A 21,753-nucleotide genomic window follows, 5' to 3' on the forward strand; every position below is an offset into this window, starting at 1 on the left:
GCAGAGCTCCGTTACAAAACATAAAAGAATAGGATCAGACTCTAACAAGATCTAAAAATATCGTCTTTTTAAATTATTTTCTGAGAAAAGAAGACACAAATTTCAAAGGTTTTAAAGTAAAAATGATCCAGTTTTCGATCGTTTCTCTTTTCTTAAAAGGCTGATTGTTCAGTAAATCCTGGCCAACGGGAGACTCATTTCGCTATACCCAACGATAGCACAACGCTGTTTCGCCACCGATGAAGACATCCCGATAAAGTCTTAATCAATATGAATGTTTACCCAAAGGGTATGATTTCTCATTGTCTACACTTACTGTAGTTGCAGTTATCTCCCCATTTTTCGATTGGGCACATACACGCGTAGCTTCCATAGGTATCAATACATTCCAAACCAGAGGAGCAGTTGAAACTGTTTGCATCGTTACACTCGTTTACACCTGTAAAATGAAGACAATAGTAATAATTTTCATGTGCTGTTTTGTGTATGAAAAAGAGCATATTTATCTACAGCTTACCGTTTTCGCAAAAGCTTCCTGTAAAGCCAGTCGGACACGTGCATGTAGTGGATCCATTCGACGTCGTACACGTCCCATTATTGTTGCATGGATTTGGGGTGCATTTATCTACGCCTTAATAAACCAAGTCACTTTTTTAGAATATTGATCATGAAAAAATAATTAACTATTACAAAACCCAACTATTAACGGACATTTAATGTTTAGTTATAGGGAAAGTATAAAATTGTATTCCAGTTTTCCCGTTTTCTTTTTACCGTTTGTACTGAAGATGGCCCGTAGCTTGTTTATTACCGACATGTCATAAATTGAAGCATATTTGCACGTTAATAATAGATTGTTGAGTCACGAAAGCACAGGGTCTTTTGTGGGGGTTGTAGATGTTACACTTACTTGTTATCATTACACCTGAAATGCTTTGCCCTGACCCGAAAGTGTGGTAGTACGATGGCTGTTTGGCGATGGCTAACCAGTAAATTTCATTAGCATTTTTGAGTGTTAAGACAAGAATGTCGATTCTTTGGCGTTTCAGGTCTTCAGCAACCGCGGTGATAGTTTCGCTAGTAGAATTCCCTGATGTTATGAGAACTAGCATTTTAGCGGTGTTGTCACGTGCAGCTGGAAACAAGCTATTGTTTATGTATTTCAGCGCTTCTTCCAAATTAACATCCGGTCTTCCATCATATTTAGCTAATGATAGTCCTTCAAGCACTCCATTGTTGCTGGAATACGTTTTAAAGCCAAATACAACGGTAGTGTTGTAGGAAAACTGTACCATCGCAACGTTGACTGTATCATTACTAACCAAAACGCTGTTTACGATGCTTTTACTAAACTCAATTGAAGTATTGAAGTTGGTAGCACCCATTACCGAAGATGACTCCACCAGGAATGCCAGGTCGAGCTTTAACTTCGATTGAATATCTATTGAATACCAAAAAGAATCAGACAAATGCAACTCATCGCTATCATATTTGTAAAATTGTATTTGTAATAAGTTAAGGTTGCATAGGATCAAATTTAATATTTAAGGGGGGAACGACCGGGTGTGAAAAATTTAGGGGTGTTATTGAACAATAACATATTGAATTGTCACAAAAATGGAATTACATATTTGTTTTACCTGTTAATAAAAAAGTTTTTTTAAAACCTTAAAAGGTTTTTGCTCTGAATATTATGTGTGAATTTTTTTAAATATTTTAAGAATAAGATACCGAATGTTACCAACGGGTACCAAACCTCGTTTTTGTGCTGTCGGTGGCCAATCACAAAATACGGCTATTATATGAAGATTGCGATTTCAAGAGTTAATAGCAAACTGATTATCGATTACCTGGCTTATTGCTAGTAAATATTTGGAAACTGATAAATAGTGCCGGTAACTAGGGCTAAATTGGAAATGAAATTGTCAAACTCAAAGCTTTTAATCGAAATTTATAAAGAAGTTATGATCAGAATCTTTTGAGAAATTAACACTATTTTGAAACAAAAAAGGGGGTACCTAGATCGGTATAAGCGCAAAATCAAATACAAATGCAATATTTTCTTCAATTTGTAAGTAAAGCCCCATCTACACTAACAATTTTTAGTTAACAATTTTTATGTGACAATTTTTATTTGCTAGTGTAGATGTAGCAAAGTCGGTATTTTTTTTGTGGCAACTACAGTTGCTCAAAAGCTAGCAGGTTTGCTTTTTTCTCCGCAATTAAAAATTGTCAGACATGAAAAATTGCTAGTGTAGATGCCAACAAAAATAGTTGTCAACTAAAAATAGTTAGTGTAGATAGGGCTTAGAGCATGTAATTTTACATGCGCGCGCTAAATGACGCAATCTTCGATCGCAGATGGGTGGGCAATGCAAGCTTAATCTCGCCAAAATACTTTTTAGAATGACTTAAATTCTGAAATTGCAAATAAGCTTGTTAATGAACAAAGCAGCACATTACTAAAAGATGTATAAACAAAAATTGGGACTTATGAGCAATAAACAGTGATGATAAAATATGGCAAAAGACATAGCGAAGCATAACACAAGATTAATTAATCAGACTTAAGGAAACAGATAGTATGCCATGAAAGCTAATGATAATAGTTTAGTCTTTACCTGTGCAGTACTGCCCGTAAAAGCCTGGTGCACACATACACGTAAAGCCGCTGGCTGTATTAACGCACTTGGCTCCATTAAAACAAGGATTCCCTATACACTCATCACGATCTGGATTAAATAAAAATGTCACGGTAATGAGATAATGATCAGGCTTTACTCAACTCTCGTAAGAAAGGTCTAATGTACCAAAAAAGAACTGCAAAACTAAAAAAGTGATTGCATTCCTCTGAAGTTGGTTGGATTGCAGCCGTCTACCTTCAGACCTATATTCTATCGGGTCAATCAAAATACCCAATAGTCACACGTTCATAAACCAGAGTAATGGATATGGGCATGGTGAATCAAGCGGGGACTGTTGACAGACAATATAGGCAGATAATATGGATTGCTGGATTGCCCTAACACCTCCTACTTCAACCTCATTTGGATAGCAATTTAAGGATTTTAGGGAAAATCGCAAATTCATAGAAATCACAGAAATCCTAGAACCGCCCCTGAAAGAGTGTCATGTAGTTAGTCCTGGTAAGTCTTTGACTAGGTCTAATTAATACATACCGTAGGTACAGTTTATCCCAGAGAATGTATTAGGACAAGTGCACGTGTATCCATTCGACAAGCTTGTACATGTACCTCCATTCTTGCATGGAGCAAGAGCGCAATGGTCTTTTACTAGAAATACAGTCACATCATCATGAGACACTTCCATAGATAATGAATGCAACATGATGCAAAAATTAAGATCGGATATAGGTTATTTAAACGCTTACCAATGCAGATCCGGTCTCTGATTGCATACGCAATTAAATTCAGACCGGAATATTCTACGTGAAAAACATGAGCCGGATCTGAAGCCATATCCTTTAATTGCTGTAAAGAAACAAAACTGCCAACACCAACGCTGATAATATGCACCCCATCGTCACGCAACTTCTTAGCAGGATCAGTCACGCTATCCTGGGAAAGACCATCGGTTATGACAATAACAATGGTTGTGACATTTTTCCGTTTAGATGCTTGTAATACATCCGTTCTCGCTAGGATTAGTGCTTTGCCAGTATAGGTTGTGCCTCGCATTTGTTTCACATTTTCAATCACGCCTTTTGTCCTCTCAGGGGTTGAATATTGGTCTAAACTAAATTCAATTTTTGCAGTATCATTGAACTGGACAAGACCAATGTGAGTTCTATCCGATGAAACACCAAGCAAATCAACGAGAGACATGAGGAAAGTCTTGCACTTGATAAAGTCATTATCTTGGATGCTCGAAGAACCGTCAAGTACGATGACTACGTTAGATTCCTTGATCTTGCAACCTGAAAAGAATTTGCATGACTGTTGTTATTCATCCGGGTTGCGACCTGCATCCAGAAAAAATATCATGCATGTCAAAATGCTTTTCTTGCTGAAGCGTCGTTTGAGTGATATTTTAATGATATTTTTTAAAGCCATTTACCGAAAATGATCTAACAGAAACCCCTCTCTATTAAACGCCCTCCCCTCCCTCCCGGCTTAAGAATAAACGACAAAGGAATTTCGGTAATATAAATCAATTTTAATTGCCTTCTTGCTCATTCTAAGCTTGGCTTTTACTGGGTGGACTTCCTCAATGTCAAGAAACGCTTGCTATGCAGGATATGGTTAAACTTGATCCTGACTAGAATCCCACTGCACTTGGGTTTGTTTTTATCTTATAGTTTAAAATGAACGCCTCTCTCTAATAAACGCCTCACATCTATTGAACGCCCCCCTCCCCCTCGTTCACATTTCTTTATTGCTCTACAATGTATTTTTCTTATAATGACTTACTCAGTTCGCAGCTCTTTCCCTCGTATCCGTCAATACATTTGCAAGTATAATCGCCTGCAGAATAGGCGCAGGTTCCTCCATTTTTGCAGGGACTATTGTCACACAGGTCGACTGCTAGAAAATAAATTTTGTAACTATAAATTTTATTTGTATTTTTAAACTGTAGGTGTTGACTAAACTTATATCGGTTCTTATTTCTATAGGGTTCTAAGATAGGAAATGTTATCCGAGCAATGTTTCATATATAGGAAGGGTTGATCATCCGCGTTATCAAGAACAGCAGAGTCACAAATATAAAGAGAAATGTATAAACAATGAAATAGACGGTAGTTGAGTCACCAGCCTTTGAAGACAAAGTACAGAATCAATCAACATAATTGTATTATTATAAGATATCCATAATACCTTGTGTGCAATTCGTTCCTGTATACCCTTTAGCACAACTGCATTGGTATCCCAAAGGCTCCCCGTCGTCTACTGTGCAATTGCCACCATTAGCACAGGGGTTGTTTGTGCATATATTGATCTCTAAATTAAATAATTCAGAAATAAGATTTAGGATTTATTCATTGCCAATGATTTCGCTTGTCAAAGTACAAGAAACTTGGGATCTTTCAATTAATCTGTTCATGTGAATAAAATAAGTACAGGTTCTAGCAAATAAACATATGCTTTAGGGGATTAGTAAGAACCGTTCCATACTTACTGATTTCACAGTTTGTTCCCGTATATCCTGATAAACATGTGCATAAATATTCTCGATCTGGGCTGTTGGTTATTTCACACGTTCCATTGTTGAAGCAAGGAAAGCTGGAACAGGGATCTGACGCTTAAGATCAAAGAAAACTTGTGTTAACCATGATAGACAAATTCAAATAAAACTAAATCTGATACATCAAATAAAATTAATCAATTACAACAAATATTGCCACCAAATGAATGACATTTTACCTTGACAAATTCTGTCGTAGACGGCTTTCACAGATTCATCTCGATCTCCGACGATGTCATATTCTCTAAAGTATATATACCTCTCATAGGGAGAGCTTGCCACCTCTCGCAGCTGTCCTTGGGAGTTAGTTTCCTTCGGGCCTATGGTCAAAATTTTGGTGCGAGGACCACCTTTAAACAGCCGTGCCTCATTATAAGGGTCATCACTTGAGCGACCACTTGACATTATCAGTAAAATTCTGGTTGCGTTAAGCCTGAGATGCTTATCAAACATTCCTTGGATACTCTCTATTCCATTACCAATTCTTCGCTCCTGGAATTTGTTTGGATAAGAGACTTGTTTAACAGCTCCAAGAACTCCTTCTTTTGTATTGTAAGTATCTGGCTCAAATAATGTTGTCACGTTTCTGTCATAGAGGGCTCCGCAAATTCGAGCCTCGCTAGCAGAAATGGAAAAGAGCCCAAACAATGATTGCAAAAATTTAAGAGATTTCTCAAAGCTAGTAGACGTCACGAATCTCGATCCATCAAGTAAGAACCCGAAGTCGATGAGATTATTGCAAGCTGTGGACAAAAAAAAGCCAAAATAAAGACAAAAAATATTCGAGATTTCAACGCTCAAAAACAAATTTCGTATCCGCGCGTGAATATGTAATATCCTCAATTTATTGGCCACTCACTGTAATTGCAATATTGTCCGTATGTTTTTGGCAGGCAAATGCAATCAGACCCTCCATACAGATTGTAACAGCTTTCCCCTGGACAGGAAGACACATTTTTTGCACACTCGTCGATATCTAAAATATAGAGAATTATTTAACCGACTAACCATATAGCAAGGTATAATAATGATAAAAATACATTTGGAGGAGCTTACCTATTTCACATCTACTTCCGTTGAATTGTGGGGTGCATTTGCAAACATAACCAGAAGACAACTTGGAACAAGTACCTCCATTCTGGCAAGGGCTACTGGCGCATGGATCCAAATCTGAAAAAGCATACAGCGGTGAATCCCTATGCTATACATTTGTGTGTTAAAATTGTTAATATTTCTAGAATAATAATAAACTTATGTTTTCAGCATTATTTGAGATTGTTTTTTTTGTTCTTAATTTAGTATAGAGAACCATCACATCATTATTTTTTTAATATTATTCAGAATTCTTGTACCTTGAGCAATGTGTCCCTTCAATTCTGCCGGATTTCCCTCTTTGAGTCTTGATTCAGGAAATGTAAGCAGGTGATCTGCATCTGAGGCAATAACAGCTGCATCATCGCCACTTGCTCCAACTCTTATCGCAAATACCTTCACACCCAAGTGTTTGATAGCTTGCAAATCGAGTCTGAACTCATCACTTGACCACTGGCTGGTAAACACTACCAGAAACGTTTGCACTTCTCGAGTCATGATGAATTTTCTCACTTCTGTAAGACCTTTTCCGATGTTACAAGTAAAGAGATTATCGAACGTTATCGTATCAATTGCTGTTATGATGGAGCTTTTATCAAAGTAGCGACTTGTGTTAAATACAGTCTTAGCGGTTTCAGAATAAGTAACAAGGCCAACATTGATACCATCTTCTGAAATAGCAGATCCTTTTACAAATTCCTTAACCAGATTAAGGCTGCCGGTGAACTTTTCAGTTCCAATGGACTTACAGGAGTCTGCCAAGAAGACTATGTCATATTTCCTGACATTGTCTACTACAAGTAAATAAGAAAAAGAAAAGAAATTAGTGTATAAGGAAGACAGATGATTTACGAGGGAACAGGTTGGCACTAGCCTTCCAAAATGAGGAGGGCCAGTGTCTTGATATACAGTTAAAGAGGGAAGTACCTTTCAAACTATATATATTTTTACATACTTTTAAAAACCGTCCTCCCCCCAAACTAAGACTATGACTAAGCGATTTTTGTACTTCTAATTTATGAATTTATATATGTAACGTGTAACTTGTTAGTAATAAGTGTTTTTTACTGATGCCTCTTATTCAGTTTGTTGTAAATGAACTGCCAAAGGTTTTCAATAAACACATCTATCTATTATCTATCAAAATGCCCAACTGTCTATGATTTATATGACCATAGTGCCAATTATCTTACGTATTTCGCAGGTAAGGCCCGTATACCCCTCTTTGCAATCGCACTTGAACGAGCCGAGAGTATTGATGCAAAGTGCGTCATTCTTGCATAACATATGATAACACTCGTCAACATCTGAAAAGGTGAAAAAGTAATCAAGCCGTTTTTTAGTCCATCAGACTGTTACAGACGAGTTCCAGTTTAAATTAGTACACCAAACAAATACTTACCTTCGCCGCAACTGTATCCTTGGTAACCAAGTGGGCAGCTCGATTGCGCTGAAGACAAAAAAGAAACCTTTATGTTATTCGAAACAAAAATTCGAAAATCCTCCGTAAATTTTGGCTCATTTTATTTTGCTACCTGACTCTCGGACAGAGCTTTGGATCTCTGGAATCAACTCAAAATACGGAAATCATTTTACTATCACGCCCAATGTTTGTCTTAGTACGACCGTTTGCAAAGGGTCTAACGAAGTTCAACTGAAACTACTCTGTAATCTTTTTTGATTTTTTCTTCTTCCCAGCCCTAAGCAATAAACGTGCTTTTCGTCGCTCTTTTCGATGTGTCAGAGTAGAGTACATCAATTCATTTGTTAGATAAAAATAAATTTACTCATTGACCCCTGTTATCTTTTAAATAGAGTAATGGGTATTTGTTTGTTACATATTGCTTACAGGCAGCCCAAAGGGAAGGGGGGTTCAAACCGCTAAATCCTCCACCTAGATCCGCTACTGAAACCTATACAAAGTCACAGGCTTAGAACAGTGAAGAACAACGATCGTGTTAAATCACGGAAAATAGATAACATATGAATAAATTACATGGGTTCCCTATATTCTATAAAACTTTCTGATGGCTTCCGACTATGGTCATTTAGTAAGCTGACTTTTGTCGCTTCCATTTGTTACTAGAATAAAAATCAAGCGAACACTAGCTAATGGCACACTCTAGAATATGGCGCAGGATTAAGCGATGTACCCAATCAATATCATATCAAGAAATTTTGGGGAAGGACTGTCTTGTTGCGATACTAATTTACCGCTAATTATTAGAAATGTTATTGTGAAATCAAAGGTTTAGCTCTCGTTAATTAAAATGTGTTCTTTGTTTTGGCGTTTAAATATTTGTGACAAACCCCTTAAAGCCTGTTTCAAGCAACAACCACAATTCCCAGACGATCAATATAATAAAAAGGCTTCAACGAAGCAAATCGAGCAAACCTTACGACACGATACTTACGATATTTATTTTGACAATATGTTATAACTATTATTTTTAAAATAAAATTAGTATAATGATATTTTAAAAATATGCACGGCACATTCCTTAGAATAAAAATAAAATAAAAAAAACATAGAAATAATAGATCAAACAGCTTACTTTTACTGGGTTTAAAAACATTTTCATTCACCCCAAATCATAATTTTTGGTGCAAAGTTCAGTTTTTCTGGACATTTTGATCAACTTGATTAGTCGATTTTTTAAATCTTTTAAAGTTTTAGTACAAGAAATTGTGTCCTTTTATTTTGCTGTATGGTCCTCTTGATTATAACATTAATAAGCATTCTGTGACTTTATACAAAATTCTGTGACATCATGCAATTGCATAATGGCGTCACGAAAACTCGATTAGTTTAGCTACGTTTACCCATCAAGTTAACACTTTTGCGTACACGTGTCTCGATCCATTTTAAGGCTCCCCTTATATACAACGCACTTGTAAGAGTTATCATGATTGAAAGAACAAAAAAAATGCAATATTCACACCAGGAGTCTTCTTTTCAATTAGAATTGAGATTTTCACACTGCTTATTCTATAGCAACTCATTCTTTCAGGGTTTGTGTGTATATAGGTTGATTCAAAGCTATTCTGCTTTTTTTTAATCACTTTTGTGATTTTTGCCTCAACATTTACACATACTTAAGATTATAAGTTACTTTATGATAAGTAATAATGAGTGTATAAGGTACTTTATTAATTTTTACTGACCACTTTGATAAAACCATAACCTGTTCGGTCTATAAAAGTCGTTATGATACCTTAATAGGAATACTTGAATATTGGCGGTAAATATTGGCCAAGCTAGGAAGTCTTACCTTTAATCCCATATAGAAGTATCAGCAATCCAAAACAAATAGACAAAACCTCCCTGGGTTTCATCTTGCTCTGAAGACAAAGTTAACTAGCAAGTTCCTTTGTATAGCCACTTCTTCATATCGTGAAACGGCTTCACGACCAATATTGGCCCACTTGAGATCAAATAGCTCAGATGATTCTAGCTCACACCGTGCGTTAATCGCCGATCATCCAATCAAAAAAAGCTATCATTTTATAAAATATTCATAGTTCGAAATCGTTCATGCAAGAACTGTTTAAAATAACTTCTATTTTTCATAAACAGTAAAAATTTGAATCAAATAAAAACAGGGAACATTTTTATTGAGAGCTATAATAAAGGGACAGTTGTCACGAAGCTAGTAGTACCAAATTTGTACTTGTAATATCTTGATATACACTGATGAGTACGTGCTATAACATAGGTCCACGAGAAAACAGCTAAAACAGCTAGCAACACTGGTGTAATGTGTACACCTGTTGGGAGATGCTGCAAGTAGATCACTCACATATCCTTTGTCTAGTTGTCGTTACGAACTCATACCGGTCGATGCTGATGTAACACAAAACAGCACTTTTACTCCATTTTTCTCCTAATTATAGAATAAATAAACAATTGAGGGACATAATAAAATCATATTAGATATTTCAAGAGTAAGAATTAAGCGATATTGACTGTTTTGAGCGATTCCATAGTATCAACAGGTTTAGGTGATTCAGTTTGCTCGAAAAACAAACACTAGCCTCTTCTTTGTTCTACCCTTAGCATTGCATTTTTTGGCAGTTTTAGTCTAGTTCTTAATGAACCATTTCTTCAATAGTAACGTCACGGCCTTCGAATGCATTCATGCATGGGAGGTGCACTTAGCTTGTTTTTGTAAAGAGATAATGAATGTGCTAATCTCTATATCGCATTTGATAAACAGTCATAAATCTGAAAGCATACGAGTGCTTATCAGTCTAGCCTTTGGGCAACGGCCTTTGGGCTTGTTTTGTTTTGGCTACTAACACGAAACGTTTCAAAATTCAACTATTCTAGAATGTATAATTATCACATCTTGTTTTTCTATGTTGTTAATTGGGGAGTAATCTAGCGAGGACATTTTCGTGTTAAACAAAACAAAACAAACAAAACAAGGGAATCAAACAATCACAACAACACACACCTAACAATGAAGGGATCTCGTATTTATTACATTTCGTTGAATCAGTCTAAATTATATGACATAATATAACTATTAACCTTATTTTTCCATAAAACATTTATCTTAATTATGAGACAAAGGCAGGAGGTAATTAACATTGTTAGCATTTTATTTTGTCTACGTCATATGGTTATGCAATGTGCAGAACTTTCTTCCATGATAATGAACCGTATAATAATGACTATTTGGAATGTTTTTCGGCTGATGCGTCTTTTAACGATGCTTTTCATTCTTCTACAAATGAGTATCAAAGCTTTTCGACCCTTTCGGATGCATTTCCCTGTTAAACGCAAAGATCTAAAAAAAAAACACAAATTTTTTTTAAACATATTCCTAAATAAATTAAACACACATTGTTCTTTGTCGTGTTTGATATGAAGACGGTACTACAACTCAAGGGAGCTAAAACAAAACACAAACATACATATAAGCAAACAAACAAACAAATACACATACATACAAACAAAGAAACAAAAAGAAACATAAAAGCAAAAAGCAAGCAAACAAACAAACAAAAACAAGCATACAAACAAACAAAACATGGGTGAAAGAATAAACCAAAAAGTGATCATAATGCGTATTGGCGTTTCCCACCTTATATTCTTCTTTGAACAATTCCGGGTTTTCAGTTCCAAAGGTGTCTGCTTCAAGGTTTTGATGGATGTGCTCAGGTCCAAGTGACATGATCACCGTTTGTTGTTCGTAAGCGGGCGGCGGGGAGAACGGCGTTATTTCGTATTGGTATTGCGAATGTTCATGAATGTACTTCAGGTTTCCGTCGGCGCGCGTTAACGGTTGAGCATACGACCTGTTGAAAAATTTAGCCAGTTACTCCTGTTTATTGAATATTTTATATATATTTGCTATTTTATGCACAGCGTAAAGTTTGAAATAATATGAAAGCTAAAAGAAAACATAATCAAATAAAAAAAAACAAAGCGAGCAATAAAGTGGAAGAGAAAAGCACAAACCTATTTTATGTTTAGAAAAACAAGACAGGGAAATGTTTGTTTCAGCTCTAGTTTTAAGAGTACAAAAATGTCAAGCATATAATAGTTTACTTACTGGTTGGGCACAAGTAAAAAGACTATAGATATGATCAGGCATGCTATAAATGTTGCTATCATCAAGCCTATGGTAGAAAAATAACATGATTAGCTTAACAAGCAGATTAAAAAACAAAACAAACATGGAGTGTACCAAAGAGTCAGTAGTTACCCAATCCACCCCCGTGGATTGCTTTGTAAAACGAAATAGATGGAACAAGAATTGTGGATGTGGTTACTTGGAATTTTCCAACCCCCCAAAATTCCATAGCAAGGATGTAGTCTATACCTGCCACTCTTGGGTCAAGCGATGCAGGTGTAAAAAAAACTGTTTTTTCTTGTCCACCTCCAATCGATACATCTTTAAAAGACAAAGGTAATTAGCTTACCACAAAAGCATTGAAAAGCAGAAAAAAATGAAATAATCAATAGATTTCAAATTATTATGATTGGACTATTATATTATCGTCACCATCCAGTTACGTCTGCTTGATACTTACTATAGCTGCAACCGTAGAGTGCCATTCGCATGCATCTTGATCCGTTTTTTGTGGTATTCCACTCAGTCACATAGAACCGGAAGTAAAATCCAAGCAAACCGTAAGGAATGGAGCGATTAGCAGTGAAGGTATCACCCATGTCAAACTGTAAATCAAAAACAAGCGATCATCACCAGAAACGTAACTGCTGTCTTGGCAAGTTCTTAGGGGAGGGGGTAGCCTGGTTGTATTTTGTTCATAAGGCAGCCTGCAGCAGGAAGCCTGTTCTCATTCGGGAATTTTTCGAAAATGCTTTGTTTGGGAATCCTGTTACGCGCGCAGGTGACCGAGGTGTGCTTGGGCGAAAAAATCAGCGCCGGCGGTAAAGACCCCTCTTGAAATTTTCACGGCAAGCCTCCGAAATTGTCGTCGACATAGCGGAATTCAAGTATTGTAAAACTCGGTTTATTGTGGTCTTATTCCTAGCTCACACCAGAAAACCTGCCATAATCTTGTTTACTTTCGCAGAGCGTCATTGGTTAGATTTTTGACAGCTCACACTTTGTTTAGGTCATAACGCGGTCAGTTGGTCGATACTCGAAAAAGGCAGATAAGCCCGAATAAGAGCCAGCAGGCAAACGGTAAGTAAGAATAAGAGCTAGCAGGCAAACGGTGAATAGCTGGCAATAAATGGCAGCTCTACGACCGAGAGGAACATTGGATCTCAATATATTTAATTACCCATAGTTCCGATCATTGATAAAAGTCTTTTTCATTTCATTTTTATAAATAAAAATGCCTAAAAGCACCTTTGGGTCTTAGAACCGCTATTTGCCATATGCACGGACGCTATTGATATCAATGATAACTTTGATAGCGAGTGACTTACCTCAAACCTTTGACCATCTTTATAGTCCTGCCAGGTCTTGGAGTCGTTGCTGACTGAGATAAAGAACTTATGAACCCCAACTGGTTTTCCATTATCGATATGTCCTTCCATTTCCACCTGGGAGACGTTAGTCAGCATGTCTGGAATGACAAAAGAGACGTTAGCAACCACAACCATGAAACACATTCATTTTTGTTCTATGATACCAAGACAGTAATATTTTATAGCACGCTACTAATGCATTTTATTCTTGTTTTGATTTTTTTTTAGGCACTCATAAAAGATTCGGCACACAAGTTGGATCTCTAGGTAAATAAATGCAAAACAGTTTATAAATTTTCTGCAAATGCTTAAAGCCGCATTGTCACCAGTTTACTTCCGGTCGATCACGTGACAATATCCGATGATTTTTAACGGAAAACGCGAAAAATATTTCAAAATATTGGAAGATTCTTTGAGGATGTGATTGATAATTTAGAGCGGATGATTTTTTTGTCCTTTAACGGTTGAGGTTTCCGACGGACCTCCGGAAGTAAACTGATGACAATGCGGCTTTAAATGGTAAAAGTTGTAATTAATGTACCGAAGAAGATCTGTATATAGGTGTTATTATCGTCACTCTTGGCACACCAGGCCGACTTCCAGCGTCCGACCTCCTGCATCCCTATCCTAGCTCGGAAGGCAGCATGGTTCCTGTCCCTGTGTGAGGAGGATGACATGTGTATATCCGGCACGCGATACTCATTAGGAACGCGTATCCCAAGCTCGCGGAAACCACAACCTGAAACAAAATATATTATGAAAACATGAGGAATTGCTGCAATTTGCTGAATTGCTCTGAATTTACAGTTATATGGCAGGTTACAATAACATTTCTAATCATCATGGTTTCCTAAGAGAAAAAAACCCCGATGCTTTTGTCAATCGTAAACCACTTCAATTTTCATTTGTTTATTTCCTATAAAGCTGATCTTCAAGAGGTTTTGTAAATGGCACGTAACTCATGATATCCTCGTTTTCCTAGAGATAATTGCTGCATTGTTTATCTTCTCAAGCAGACCACTCTAACAGTCTGTAACAAACTTGATATTATGCAGCCTCGGAGAGTCAATAAATAAAAATAATGTCTCGCCATATTCGAAGCTACCGTAAATAATACCGTTATCGGCTTTTTTTAAACAAACTTTGTTATGAATGGCATTGCACTTCTTTCTTACTTTCTTTGTATGATTATGTTATTAATGGTATTCCTTTTTAGAACTTATCGGATAAAAATATCACCTCCTTCGCATCGCCGTCCATGGAATCCTCTAGCGCACGTGCAAGTGTACGAGGTAGGCGTGTTAGTGCAGACGCCGCCATTGAAGCACGCGGGGCCATTGACGGAAGCGAGTGCACAGAAATCACGGACTGTTGGAATAATGAGGACAATTTAGGGGCATGAGCACTGGTGTATCACAATTTTTGAAAATCTACTAAGCTAACCCCAGTAATAATTTGAAAATTATCCAGAATTATCAGCAAAACGTAAATTTTCAGTTTTTGTCATTTAATCAGAGCGCGCGCTTTTTTTCTTTTTCTTTTGTTGTTTACTGTTGAGAATACAAAGTTTCAGTGACAGCTTTTAAAAATAAAATTAACGGTGGTGATAATACGAATTTGAATTTGCCTCGATGATCTGTTAAATGAGTTTGTCTACAGCACAAAAGAAAGTTTTGTCTGTCATACGTTTCAACTCATGCCTGGTGCACACTAGTGACATAACGACATGGGCGCGTGCACTCTTATCTTCGTATGTTCAAGTGTGAATGGTTTGACATTTTGACATAAGCCTGACATAACGACATGGACATAACGAAATAAGATAAAACATGTTTTTTCTTTTATGTCATTATGTCCATGTCGTTATGTCGGGCTAAACAGAGTGCGTGCGCCCATGTCGTTATGTTACTAATGTGCACCAGGCATTACACAATTTGTGAGCCTGTATTCCCAGCCTTTGTACTTACTCTCACAGTTGACACCCGTCCATCCGAATGCGCACGTGCACGTGTAGCCACTTAAATCACCCAAGCAGAAACCGCCGTTCTTACATGGACTCAGAGCACAAGGATGGGATGCTGAATACAAAATAATGATATAAGAAATTAAAATACAGCCAATAGTTTTTTTTATAGGCAAGTCATTTCGTCTTTTTTTCGTATTAAAAAGCACCAAAACATACAAAAACAATAAATTTTACCCTACCTATGCAGATTTGATCTCGTAGTTTATCGACGATGCTCGACATATCTTTGACATTGACAGTTAAGACGTGAGCATCGTCAGGATCAGTCGCCATGGCTTTTAGTTCATCACTGTCATAAGTTTCTCCTACAGCGATCACTATAACAGCCGTGCCGTTTTCCTGAAGTCTGCGAGCTGGAGTAGTAACGAAATCCTGGGACACACCATCCGTAATCACGACGACTATGTCACGAGCATCTTGTCGGCCCTGCGGCAAATGCTCCCAGCGCAAGTAGTTCAGAGCTGCGCCGGTAAGTGTATTCTCACCAAGATATGACACGTTAGATACAAGCTTTTCTACATCCGAAACATTGTTATAATAAGGAAGCGCGATGATTTCTTGCTGGCTGACAGAATAAGTGACTACTCCGAGGTTGACAGTGTTATTTGAGATGCTGAATTGTTTCGCAAGTAAAGGTATAAAGTCAAGAGCCCGCTGGAAGTTGGTAGAGTTGATGCTTGAAGAGCCATCGACAAGGAAGGAGAGGTCAAAGTATTGTCTACATACTGTATAACACAAAAAGAAAATAGATTACCAAAGAGGCGTTTTTTTCTGTCACTTATCTGCTTTTCGCAAATCAAATCCTCACCCCTCCCACCCGCCAAGCAGGCCTCTACTTACGGTTCTGGCAATTCCTGCCGCCTCTGGTAATAGGACAACTGCAGGAGTGTGATCCTATCTTGTTTGTACACGTAACATTGTTGAAGCAAGGGTTTACTGCACACTCGTCGACATCTGTGAGAAATGAAAGCGTTACTAACGATAGCCTACTTTATGAATAGGAAAAAGAGGACAAACATCACCTCTTCAGGTAAGATTTATAGTTGATAGCAAGAAATAAAATATACCTTTCAGCAATACACATTCAGCAATACAGCAAGCATTTTGACTAGTGACTGTTATTGCCTGGTGTAACAGCCTGATTTTTCAAAAGATACTCCGATTTATAAAAACCTATACAGGCTGATATTCATTTTTTTAGGTTATCATACGCTGGTGTTTACTGTATTTCTTCTAAACTTTCTACGATTAAGAAAAAAATAAACAACAGTTTAAAAAGAAGTTTTAGAGTCAGGCGAACGAAAACCAAAACTGCTATGATTTCACAATTGTAAGAGGTTTTTTTTTTACTACGGTAAGTTGTTTGTTACTGATGTTTGTTACTGACCCAGCTGACATGTGATCCCTTTATATCCCGTTGGACAAGCACATGTGTATCCACCATTCCTGATAGAGCAACTGCCGCCATTCTGACAGGGATTTGGGTTGCAGACAGTGATCGCTAAAAATCATAATATATTATAATTTAAAAATAAATCCGGACAGAGAGAAATACAAGGCTCGGCACATCAACTTACCATTTTGACACAGCAAACCGTTGTATCCAGAAGCACATTCACATCGGAATCCAGAGCCCGATAACGTACATTTTGATCCATTCTTGCACAAACTCAACAAGCAAGGGTCAGCGACTATAATGATAAAAAAATATTATAGAGAACCTTCCTTATTATCAAATATAGGGAATTAAATAAGGAACAATAAATAATCAAATATAGGAAAATATGTAACTAACAATAAGAAAATGCATAACAATAAGTTATGTAGTAAACAAAATTAACTTACTTGAAAGAACAGACTCCTTTATTGTAGGTATGAAATTAATAAGTTCTTCCATGCTGTCAGCTTGTATTATTCTTCGTGTGATCAGTGGACTTTCACTAGCTAGACCCGCTAGTCGGCGCAGCTCTGCAAGACGAACATGTGAACCAGCTCCAACCGCAATAATAGTGACATTCTTTTCGTTGACAAGTCTCTGAGCAGCCATATCGATCTCATCAGTAGCTCGTCCATCCGTTAACACAATTAGTGCATTGATATCACTTGGCTGGATGTCCGTGAAGTTGAAAAGTCCTTCAAAAGTCGCGTCTAGTCCCCTAGCGAGATTGCGTTTTGCTCCGCCAGAGAAGGATATAGCATTGATGGCATTCTCAACATCATACCCAGTGTTGTAGGTATTGAAATTGAAGTGAATGTTTGCACTTGACGAGTAGCTTGCAACGCCAATGCGGGTTTTGTTGGCGGATATCTCGAAAGACTTTAAACAGAAAGCGAACCATTTATCACTTTAACATGTTTTTGACAAATTACCTGTCACTAGATTATTTAGGCACTTATTTAATAAGCATGGGGTGAAATGAATAATGGAACTAAATGTAATGCATATTCAAAAAATACCTTTGAGATGCCAATAACAAAATATTTTTCTCTTAAGAATCCAGCTAGCTGGACGCCATCAGAGGATACCATGAGCATTCCAAGATTTAATCGTCTGCTAGCAAATGCGCCAGGAACTGAAACAAATCGAAAACTGGGTTATAATGTAAATAATTAAACCAAAACTTGTCTTGGTTGCTATATATTGCTATATATTGATACGACCAATATAATCATTAGTCAGCATATAGTAATTGATCAGACTACAACTATTTGCATTTAACTGGGATTGTAGTCAATCTTGTACCATGACCATGCGGCATAGCTAATTCTGAGATACAGGGTCATATTTGAACAGCCAATCGATCATGTAACATTTACGAGTTTGTTACACCATCAAAAGTAGCGTCATACCAGGCGCACATTCCTTGCTTGGTAGCTCATAGAAACCATATTTACAGACACATTTGAACGTCCCAGGGAAAGGAATGCAGTCCTTGTTCGTGCCCACGCCACAAGGACTTGGCAGATTGTTGCAAAGATTGAGTACTGTTGAAAAAAGAATTTAGTAATATTGTAAGTACTGCGACAAATAGATTCAAGGTCGTATATCGGTATACCTACCAATCTCACAGTGTTTTCCAGCAAAACCTTCCCTACATGAACAAGTGTAAGTTCTATACAAGGTACTTGTACAGGTTCCTCCGTTCTGACAAGGCATGTCGTAGCATGCATCAAATGCTGAAAAACATAGCAATAAAACGCTATCATCTGAGCCATAATAGACTATAGATATAAAACGACGGTCATCAGGCATCATTATATAATATCATTGATTGCCATTTTTTTATGAACTGATTTATCGCAACATAAACCTGAACGTCGTGTAAAAATAGACTGGAATTAAAGATTTGCCCTCAAGTGGGATCCAGAGTTTTTTAACCACATAATAGTTTGCTTTCTGGCAACGTACCGACACAAATCTTGTCTTTCATGGTGTTTATGATCGTTGGAAGAGTGTTGAAATCGACAGAGAACACATTCTCGGAGTCAGGATCGGTGGCAATGGTATTAAGCTGTTTGATGGAGACATGCTTTCCTACGCCAACGCTTAACACAGTCACGCCTATGTCACGCAACTTCTTGGAAGGAACATCGACTGCGTCATTAGAGTATCCATCGGTAATCATAATAAGGGCCTTTGCGACGTTGCTCCGTTTGCTCTTAGCGAAGAGGTCTGCCCTTGCCTGGTTAAGTGCTTCTCCTGTGTATGTCCAACCACGCAGGTAAGGAATCCGGTCAATCTCTTTAAGGACGTCGCCTTTGTCATAATATGAATCCAAAGAGAACACGGTCTTGGTAAAGGAAGAGTAAACCACAATACCAACATGTGTCATCTCTTGAGAGACGTTGAACAATGAAACTACAGCCATGATATAATCTCGAACTTTCTGGAAGTTTCCGCTCGCTGCGTGTTCAATACTACTGGAGGCATCTATCACAAACGCCAAATCGAGTTTCTGAAACGAACATGCTGCAAAGAAACAAAATGAATTAAAGATATTGCCATAAAGATTTCAAGATGTGAATAAGCGCTATCACACAAAAATCTAACAACTCTGTTAATATATGATGATCGCTTTATTTTTAAAACTTATCGCTATAATAAAATATCGCTATTGCTTAGAAGGTAGTCATACGCTAATCACATTTTACCTTGAATTCTAAAAAAATCTCACCATTGATTATTTCAGTCATATCTACTCTGCGTCCTAAAATATCGTTTCTCTTATTTGAATGCATAGAACTCAGCTTCATAGTTTCTACAAATAAATAAGCTAGTGAAATGTTTTCTCTGTCCATTCATTTTTTTTATAAGCGTTTTTTTTTTTTTTTTGCTTTTTCATGTCTCGAGATTTTGGCACTTAAGGTGCATGTATGTCCCATTGAAATATTTACGTGTGTGTTTCTGCCTGCCGATTCCAAGGGTCTTTGGTCATTCGTCATTATGATTTTGAGAAAGGAGGAACGAGCTTTTGTAATACTATTGTAACACTACTGTAACATCGTTAGGATCAGGAGATTGATAGCGGTGATTTCGTGGGCTTGCAACAATACACCCCATTAATACCCACCCTAAAAGTTTAACACAGGAGGAAGAGGGAGGCGGGGTTAAGCACGATTATGGAAGAGTTGGAAACATGGGCTTGCAACAATACACCCCTTCTAAAAGTTTAACACAGGAGGAAGAGGGAGGCGGGGTTAAGCACGATTATGGAAGAGTTGGAAACATGGCTTCCGATGTAGTCAATCATAATAGTGATGGGATTTTTTTGGCATGTCAAAAAAAATTAGAAACAACACCCACATTTTCCACACGTTTTCCCAGCAAATCCAACAGGGCAGACGCAACTGAATCCAATTTCGGTATTACTACAGAACCCTCCATTCAAGCAAGGCGAGCTGTCACACGTGGAGAGCGCTGAAATAAAAAAAAACTATATTAGTAAAAGTCTGGTAAAAAGCTTCTAGGTCATACAATGATCGCCTTACGTTCTTGGCATGTAGGTCCAGTAAATCCAGTGCTTGCACAATCACAGTTGTAAAGGTCGCCATTCTCAGTGCATATCCCACCATTCTTGCAGGGGACTCCAACACACGGCGCATTAGCTGAAGTAAAAATGATTTAAAAGCAGACATTTAAATAAATAAATAAATATTTCTTATTTGTTTGGATGATGACTTGATACTCAATAATTTTCCCCTTGTTGTTGGCTATTACCATCCTTCAAGATGATGATGATAATTGTCATAATCTCAACGCCATTGATGATGACATCTCCGGCATCAGTTGTGTTTGATGGAGACGATAGGAGTAGAGAGTCTAAAGTGATTTTGTTTGCCGGCGATTTAAAGTGGGGATTTCGCTGTGATCAATAAGTGTAAGAATAAACATTCGAGAATGCTACTCACCAATCTCACATCTGGGCCCTGTGTATGCAGGGCTGCATGTGCAAGTAATCCCACCGCCTGGCAAGTCACTGCAAGTACCGCCATTCGAACAAGGCATGGTAGCACATTTCACAATAGCTGGAAAATTTAGAAACAAATAAACAGTTGAGCTACATTTTGGCTTTTATTGATAATTCAATAACTGTTACCTGTCCACCTCGTGCTGGTGTCACATAAGGAATTTAAATTTGAATTAAAATATAATAACTGAGTGACAATAAATTCATCAAAGTTACGGAACTTGAAGTGGTGGAACATACTGTAAGGTATCTTTAAAGCGTTGACCAAATAGTTATTTTGCTACATCACCTCGTTCGTAAATAAACAAATCTTTACCTTTACAAATAGAATCTCGTATCTCCTCAGCAAGCGCAATTCCAGACAAATCTCTGTACGTCTTGGTAAATACGTAAGTACTATCCGGGTCAGTTGCGATCGTATTTAGTTGTGCTATAGCGGTGCTACCTCCAGTTGCAATTCCAAATATGGTAACGCCTGTGTTCCGCAGCATGTCAGAAGCAACGTAGACGCCATCACTTGACCGATCATGCGCAGTTGTGATGAGGATACGAGGCACTCCTGATCTTGGTTTGTTGTACAGCTGCCACATGGAGTTGTTTAGGGCTGCTCCTATATTTCTCGGGTCACCATTAGGGTACACGATCTTCTCTACCGCGTTTCTAAGGCTCGCATGCGTAAGATGAGAATCAAAGCTAAAAGAGCTGTCCGTGTAATTGGAGTAGACAGCGACTGCAATCCTGGCGGATGCGTTAGAAATGTCAAACAGCTGGCTGAGTGTTGTGGCCAGGGACAGGCTCTGCTGGAAGTTACCCTTGTATGACATATCGACATCTTTTGTTCCATCAAATAGGAATCCTATGTCGACTTCCGTTGAGCAAGCTGTTGGAAATATAAGACAAAAAACCTTGCAATTCTTTGGATTGGATACGAGTGAGGTGTGTGTAATTCAATTATTTCAAAAATCAAGAGACCCATTCTCGGACCAATATTTGCATACAATGAAAATATTTTG

General features: G+C 37.6%; 1 protein-coding gene across 1 annotated transcript in view; it reads right to left on the reverse strand.

The window, feature by feature from the left end:
- LOC5520461 overlaps positions 1–21,753 on the reverse strand; it is a 121,857-nt gene that overhangs the window by 67,450 nt on the left and 32,654 nt on the right. The window contains exons 58-94 of the mRNA XM_048731779.1: positions 21,057–21,620; positions 20,682–20,798; positions 20,262–20,378; positions 20,077–20,190; positions 18,682–19,242; positions 18,333–18,449; positions 18,123–18,257; positions 17,730–17,845; positions 17,118–17,589; positions 16,850–16,963; positions 16,660–16,773; positions 16,113–16,226; positions 15,452–15,997; positions 15,214–15,324; positions 14,486–14,614; positions 13,788–13,985; positions 13,205–13,344; positions 12,337–12,481; positions 12,126–12,197; positions 11,856–11,922; positions 11,385–11,598; positions 11,028–11,087; positions 7,697–7,817; positions 7,488–7,601; positions 6,555–7,088; positions 6,259–6,372; positions 6,062–6,178; positions 5,382–5,945; positions 5,137–5,259; positions 4,836–4,958; positions 4,431–4,544; positions 3,392–3,937; positions 3,180–3,293; positions 2,622–2,732; positions 911–1,441; positions 518–631; positions 317–439 (exon numbers count right to left, since the gene is read on the reverse strand). Of these exons, the coding sequence (XP_048587736.1) occupies positions 317–439; positions 518–631; positions 911–1,441; positions 2,622–2,732; positions 3,180–3,293; positions 3,392–3,937; positions 4,431–4,544; positions 4,836–4,958; positions 5,137–5,259; positions 5,382–5,945; positions 6,062–6,178; positions 6,259–6,372; positions 6,555–7,088; positions 7,488–7,601; positions 7,697–7,817; positions 11,028–11,087; positions 11,385–11,598; positions 11,856–11,922; positions 12,126–12,197; positions 12,337–12,481; positions 13,205–13,344; positions 13,788–13,985; positions 14,486–14,614; positions 15,214–15,324; positions 15,452–15,997; positions 16,113–16,226; positions 16,660–16,773; positions 16,850–16,963; positions 17,118–17,589; positions 17,730–17,845; positions 18,123–18,257; positions 18,333–18,449; positions 18,682–19,242; positions 20,077–20,190; positions 20,262–20,378; positions 20,682–20,798; positions 21,057–21,620 (7,800 nt within the window). The remainder of the gene's footprint in view (positions 1–316; positions 440–517; positions 632–910; positions 1,442–2,621; positions 2,733–3,179; positions 3,294–3,391; positions 3,938–4,430; positions 4,545–4,835; positions 4,959–5,136; positions 5,260–5,381; positions 5,946–6,061; positions 6,179–6,258; positions 6,373–6,554; positions 7,089–7,487; positions 7,602–7,696; positions 7,818–11,027; positions 11,088–11,384; positions 11,599–11,855; positions 11,923–12,125; positions 12,198–12,336; positions 12,482–13,204; positions 13,345–13,787; positions 13,986–14,485; positions 14,615–15,213; positions 15,325–15,451; positions 15,998–16,112; positions 16,227–16,659; positions 16,774–16,849; positions 16,964–17,117; positions 17,590–17,729; positions 17,846–18,122; positions 18,258–18,332; positions 18,450–18,681; positions 19,243–20,076; positions 20,191–20,261; positions 20,379–20,681; positions 20,799–21,056; positions 21,621–21,753) is intronic.

The sequence above is a fragment of the Nematostella vectensis genome, chromosome 1 (assembly GCF_932526225.1).
Source record: "Nematostella vectensis chromosome 1, jaNemVect1.1, whole genome shotgun sequence".
In the NCBI taxonomy this organism is placed as follows: domain Eukaryota; kingdom Metazoa; phylum Cnidaria; class Anthozoa; order Actiniaria; family Edwardsiidae; genus Nematostella; species Nematostella vectensis.